Genomic DNA, 6,545 nt, shown 5'->3' with positions numbered 1-6,545 from the left:
CAATGTAACAAATCTAAGATGTGGTGAAGTTGATTTGTATCTCATGTCTTTCATAATGGGTATCGATTTTCATAATTCTCAACTCGGTTGTGGAATTAAGGGTTTTCCTTTTCGATAATTTGCAAGTCGGTAGTGGAATTGTCAAGCATGTGCATTATAAGGCCGAGGAGAATTTTTTTAATAAGGTGCACCACTTGTAATGATAAATGTTATTTTAAAAGGTAAAAAATCAAACTCAAAATACCAACGTGACTTTATGGTCAAATGCATGGCATACACGCAATTCATGTTTGTACAGTCATAGCAACTAATAAATTCATTAAAAACTACATTACATTTCAGATAAGCTTCTAGAATTACACGGCTCTAAAACGTACGGCATTGTGCTACCACAATTAGTTATGTTACAAAATACCACATTGTGCTCCCAAAATAACACAAACATAAAAAAAACACGATGTCACCTCAAAATTACATAGACCTCAGTTCAACTTCAAACGGCCAAGCTTGCATTCATACGGACCACTTGAAGTGTATCGAAACAACAAAACGAAAATAACACTTAAACAAATTACCCAGGAACACGCAAGAATTATTTGCTAATTCTTCTTAACTGCATGGAGTTTGATCTCCCTAATCTCTACTTCCTTCTGATACTGGGCAATTTCTGTCTCCATTTCTACCTTTACCTTACTGACTTCAACTTGAACCATGTTTTCACACCGCTTTGCTTCTGACAACAATTTTTTGTACTTTCGCCAAAACCAAGTTCCAACCCTTTTACATTTCGCACACAGCTCAGGATCAATCCATTCAAAGTAACCACAATCTCGGTTGGTCTACAAAATAGTAAACAAATATTAATCACCAATCTAAATACATACAATATTACTTTATAATGACAAAAGCAGTTAATGACATTCTCCTTTAATTAGGGTTTTCACTCAAAATTAAACTAGCAAGTACATAATAGTTAGAACTAAATGGTGAAGTTTTTTTCGCAACCTGTATTTTATAGTTACATATAAAATAGCTAAATGGTGAAGTGTTTTTCACAATCAATTTTTTTTTTTTTTTTTTTTTTTTTCTGCTACACTATCGAATATGATAGTGTAGTTGAAAAACCATTACACATAAAATTCGATACCTAAACCCTAAAACATTACACAAGCATCACGCCTAACCATTACACATAAAATTTTAAAATGCATAAGCCTTATGGATGCTCTTATATATTGACAATAAAAGCCATGCGCGAGAAGTATGTCATGTTCAAACCACTCATGTTCAAACCCTAAACCCTAAACAAATTATAACAAATAACTAAACCCTAAAATAACTCAACAAAGAAACCACAACCATAACCATAAACCCTAATTATCACTACTCAACTTAAACACACATAAACCGTAAACAATTAAAACCATAAACAAGAAATTCAAACAAGAAATTATCAATACTTACCCTAAACCCTAAAGAACACCTTAAAAAAATTACAACCATAAACAAGAAATGGATAAAGAGTTTGAAGAACTTGCCCAAATTTTGGTTTTCAACCATTACACAAGCATCACACCTAAACAAATTATAACAAATAACTAAACCCTAAAATAACTCAACAAAGAACCCACAACCATAACCATAAATCCTAATTATCACTACTCAACTTAAACACACATAAACCCTAAACAATTAAAACCATAAACAAGAAATTCAAACAAGAAATTATCAATACTTACCCTAAAACCTAAAGAACACCCTAAAAAAAATTACAACCATAAACAAGAAATAGATAAAGAGTTTGAAAAACTTGCCCAAATTTTGGTTTTCAACCATTACACAAGCATCACACCTAAACAAATTAAAACAAATAACTAAACCCTTAAATAACTCAACAAAGAACCCACAACCATAACCATAAACCCTAATTATCACTACTCAACTTAAACACACATAACCAACAACGAAAATTAAAACCATAAACAAGAAATTCAAATAAGAAATTATCAATACTTATCCTAAACCCTAAAGAACCCACTACGAAAATTACAACCATAAACAAGAAATTACGTGTCTGAAGAACTTGCCCAAATTTTCGCAACACTCATCATAAACATAAAACGTGCCTTGTAATTTTCGCAACCCACAAACCTGTTAAGTATGACTTGAATTAAAAGTCATGGTGGGACCCAGTGGTTTGTCTCCTTCTTCAAGTAGGAGAGGTTCTTGGTTCAACCGGTTTGCTCATTTATATGTGGGTTTTGGAGACCTTCTCCTATGTGTACTTGGACTCCTTGTTTGACTTATAGTAGAAGTCCTAGACCAACATGTAAAAGGAGAGTTAAGCTTCTATATAAGGAACAAAGCACAAGGTAAATTTGTGTGTGCCAAAAACGTGAAGCACCAAAGGGAGGAGAAAAAAGAGAGAATTTGAGAGAAGGAGGTACAAGGGCAGCAAGGGTGTTTTCTTCTTGATGGTTTTTGGAAGAGCCAAAAACAAGTGATTAGAAGAAAAAGGGTGCTACAGAGTAAGAGAAGAAAATAGAGATCAGCCGCCATCCGTTCCAGCAAAAGAAGAGTTTGTACATCTGTCTTTTGTATTCTATTTTGGGAATAATCTTTCTTGTGTGATAGTGAGATTTGGGTGTATTGGGGCTTAGGGATCTGAGTGATTTTCTCTCTACTATTTTTGTACTCCATCTTTTGATAGTGAATTTTCTCCGGGTCGTCTCCACCAGTGGATGTAGGCTTGTTAAGCCGAACCACTTAAATCTTTGTGTCGTGTGTGATTTGATTGCCTAATCTTTGTTATTCCACATTCTTCTTATTTTTCGCATCTCACGGGTCTTGGGAAATAGGATTAATTTCCTAACAAAACCTCCTCCCGAAATTGTGCTCTGTTTGAGCTTTTTTTACAACCATCGGCCACTCACAGTAGCAAAGCCTCTGCGGTGAAGATGAAGCTTCAGAACTTGAGGTATACTCCATCATTTCTCTCTCTCTTCGCAATAAATCCATATACAATAGAAAACAACTTTTGTTAACAATAAATCAACAGCACAGAGTTAGGGATAACCAAATTAAAAACCCCCTCAACAAAACCCCAATTTACGAAAAACCCTAGAAAGCTACTTCACAGTTCGGTGCAAATTTACGAATCAACAAAGGCAAAAACTTACCTCGTCGTACACAAATGCGCAAAGCTTCAAACTTTGGGTTGATCTTGAGTGGGTGTCGGGTAGATTGTCGAGTGGCTGTCGGGGAGGTGGGTTCTACGTCTGTCGCGTCCCTTTCGCTTGTGGGTCAGCAAGGTCTCCACCTCGTGCGTGCTTCGGGTTATTGAGAGTTTCACTTCGTTTATTTCTTGTTTAAATTAACTAAGTCTGGACAAACAAGGGTTGGGTTGGGTTGGGTCAGCAGGGTTGGGGCGTGGGTCAGTTGGGTTAGGGCGTGGGTCAGCTGGGTTAGGAAGTGGGTGAGGGTGTGGAAGGTTGAGGGGGGTATTTTGGGCACTAAAGCGCATAAAGTGATCAAGTGCGTCGCACGTGATCACTGTTCCGCCAGTCAAAGCGGCTTTGACTGACGGAATGCCTGAATTGCAAAAAATTAAAACTTTAGGGGGGTGGATTGCAAAAATTGAAACTTTGGAGGCGGAATTGCAAATCGCTGACAACTTTGGGGGTTAAACTGTAATTTTCCCTTAAAATTTTCAATTCTAACCTCTTAATTTTATATTCGGTTCGTATCGGGTTTGTGGGTCATGTTAAAAATTACTACTCATTACGTTGCTTGTCATGTCAAGACATATATATAACTATATTAATCAACCTTAACTTTACTCATTTAATTAAACGGATCATACTCTTAAACCCTAACCCTTTAATTTTGTGTTAAGTTTACAATTCGTGTCAAAAATTGTTAGCCTTAAATCGTTGGGAGAATTCTTATTTATTTTATGAAAAGTGTTTTTAGGAATAGTTTTTGGTTTTTTTTTTTTTTTATCCTTTTCCTCATGGTGTTTTTGGAAGATAGCAAGGATCTACTTGTTTTGATACGACTTATTTATACATGTAGCATCACCTACACCGTTAGATTAACAACAAACCCACAATAAAATGACTCATCTCCTTAACTTGAAATTGAGAGAATTTTATTAGCTTGACAATTGACGAGTTGTGCTCTGCTGAAGTTCTGTGAAGTGAAAAAATTGTAAACTCTATTTGCCTAGTTTGATCTAGATTACAAATCTATTAATAATTCGAAATACTAATGCATACAGAGGCTCCAAGTCAACCACTCGTCACTAATTTTTCAACTGAAAAGATACTAAACAGGTTCGCTGGTTAGATCCTTCCTGAAAAGAAAATGCATCAGTTTTCTCCTCCCAATGCAGAGCAGATTGACTGAGCACCATTCTATCCAGCAAACAAAATCCAGTAGCAATATGATATTTACTCATCCAGAATGGAACACCCAGATGAAAATTCCAATCACTAATTGTACATGAATGGACATTAATTCCACAAGAGGGAACAATGCTTATAACACTAATACTAATACTAAGCATAATAATAATAACAATCAACAACATGATCAAGACCACAACAGATGTCCACTAAGAATCTAGACTTGGTAAATCCTACCCTACGCACTAGGCAGACTGACTAGCTGAATTTTTCCCTCCATACCCCAAACTTCTCATTAGAATGAGAAAGCAAAAATATCTCACTTCCTCTTCTTTGTAGGTGGCTGGGGAACCTCTTCTTCCTCCTCTTCTTCTTCCTCTTCCTCCCCATCCTCATTGTCGTCTTCATCATCACCATCATCATCCTCATCCTCATCATCACTACCTCCAGCACCATTTGCCACAGGATCATCCTCAGGATCTCCTTCTTCCTCTCCTTCTTCACCTGAGAAGTCCTCATCACCGGCACCATCCTTCGGATCATTAGCATCATCATCATCTTCGTCATCCTCTGTATCACTGGCATCTTTGTTCTCCGGATCAGGACGTTGCCTTTTGTGAAGTTCTTCTAAAGGAAACCTGCAGAAAGAAGTAATACCCACAAAGTCAATTGAGGTTTCCCACAAAAGCCAATATTACAAGTACATGAGGCAAAGAAGACCAACATTACCTTCCATCCATTGGAGTCAATTTTGGTGATGCACCGAGTGATCCTGTCTGAAAAACCTTAACTAGTGTTGTTGAGATAGCCCATACAAGGAAGCATATAAAACAAACAAACAAACAAATACCACCAGATTTGTTCATATCATCCACCAGAGAGCTTACCTATAGAACAAGGGCTTTTACATGTATTCAAAAAAAAAAAAAAAAAAAAATTGATGAATTTAAAAAAAAAAAAAAAAATAAGGAGGCAGCTGACTCCTAACAAAACATCAAGGAGACCGCTGCGAGAAGAGCTGATAGACCAACAACAGACAAAAGAAACAAAAACAACACCATACATAGGAAACCCCAGAAAGCAAGGAAATACAAAAGCACTACCAAAAATCAACTAACCGAAGGTCAAGATGGTATACGATGTGCTCATTTTGCAAACAGAAATCATAGAGATAGAAGCTCATTTGTTATCTTAGAAGCTTAAAGGGTGATAACAAATTCGTTTAATGTTTTGTACAAAAAAAAAAAAAAAAATGCATGAATTTCCGTAGTAGCCATAACACTTAGTGCAACGCCCAATAAAAATTAATTGTCCAACTCTTAGACCGGCACTTTTCTTTTGATGTCCTTCCTATTTGTTGCCAAGAGATATAAGATCACAACATTTTAATTTTTGTCCATTTGATGAACAAGTGGCAACACCACATCAATGTGATACTTAATATATCTTACATAAAGTACACGGCATATATAGAAAAGACTAAGCCAACCCCAAGGGGTTGGGCTCAAGTGGTGACAACATTGAACTTTGGTAGCATAATCATTAGGTTTAAGGTTCAAATCCCCTTGTGTGCAAACAACTCCTTGGGGCCACACCCCTACAAAAGCAAAATTTAACTTATCTGTATAGAGGGGGTGCGTTACACGGGTCCAAGATTTATTTGGCTTATTTGGAACCCAAACCTTGGATGTGTATTGGTGATTTCAATGAAGTACTTAACGGCACCGAAAAATGGGGTGAAAACATGCAACACCAAAGTCAAATGCAAGCCTTTCATAATACATTGGTGGAATGTGGTTTGATTGACATGGGATACCTTGGCCCTAAATTCACATGGAGTAATTGTCAAGACGGTATGGATCTCATAAAGGAGAGGCTTGATCGGGGTGTGGCAAACCAAGAATTGGGGGACTTATTTCTGGAGGCAGTAGTGAAAGTGGAAGTTGCGGCATCTTCAGATCATGCTCCTTTATTTCTTAGCCTCACCAAAAAATTTTGGCGAGGCAAAAGGAAGAAGCAGTTTCGGTTTGAAGTAGGTTGGGCGCGGGAGAAAGGCTACCAGGAAGTGATATTTGCTGTGTGGAAAAGGTCTATGCCGCAGGTTGATGGATGGGCTCTTTTGGAACAAAAGTTGAATGA

At 36.9% G+C, this 6,545-nt stretch overlaps 1 protein-coding gene across 1 annotated transcript; it reads right to left on the bottom strand.

Annotated features, from left to right (window-relative positions):
- Positions 1-4,579: 4,579 nt before the first annotated feature.
- Positions 4,580-5,196, bottom strand: LOC132166671 (uncharacterized). The gene is made up of 2 exons (XM_059577525.1): positions 5,136-5,196; positions 4,580-5,044 (listed from the first exon to the last, which is right to left on the bottom strand). The coding sequence occupies exons 1-2, from the start codon at positions 5,144-5,146 to the stop codon at positions 4,726-4,728; spliced, it is 330 nt and encodes a 109-aa protein (XP_059433508.1). The 5' UTR covers positions 5,147-5,196; the 3' UTR covers positions 4,580-4,725.
- Positions 5,197-6,545: the final 1,349 nt, after the last annotated feature.

Source organism: Corylus avellana, chromosome ca11 (genome assembly GCF_901000735.1).
Source record: "Corylus avellana chromosome ca11, CavTom2PMs-1.0".
Taxonomy (NCBI): Eukaryota; Viridiplantae; Streptophyta; class Magnoliopsida; order Fagales; family Betulaceae; genus Corylus; species Corylus avellana.
Note: the sequence above shows the minus strand (reverse complement) of the source record. Positions and strands in the feature narration are given on the sequence as shown.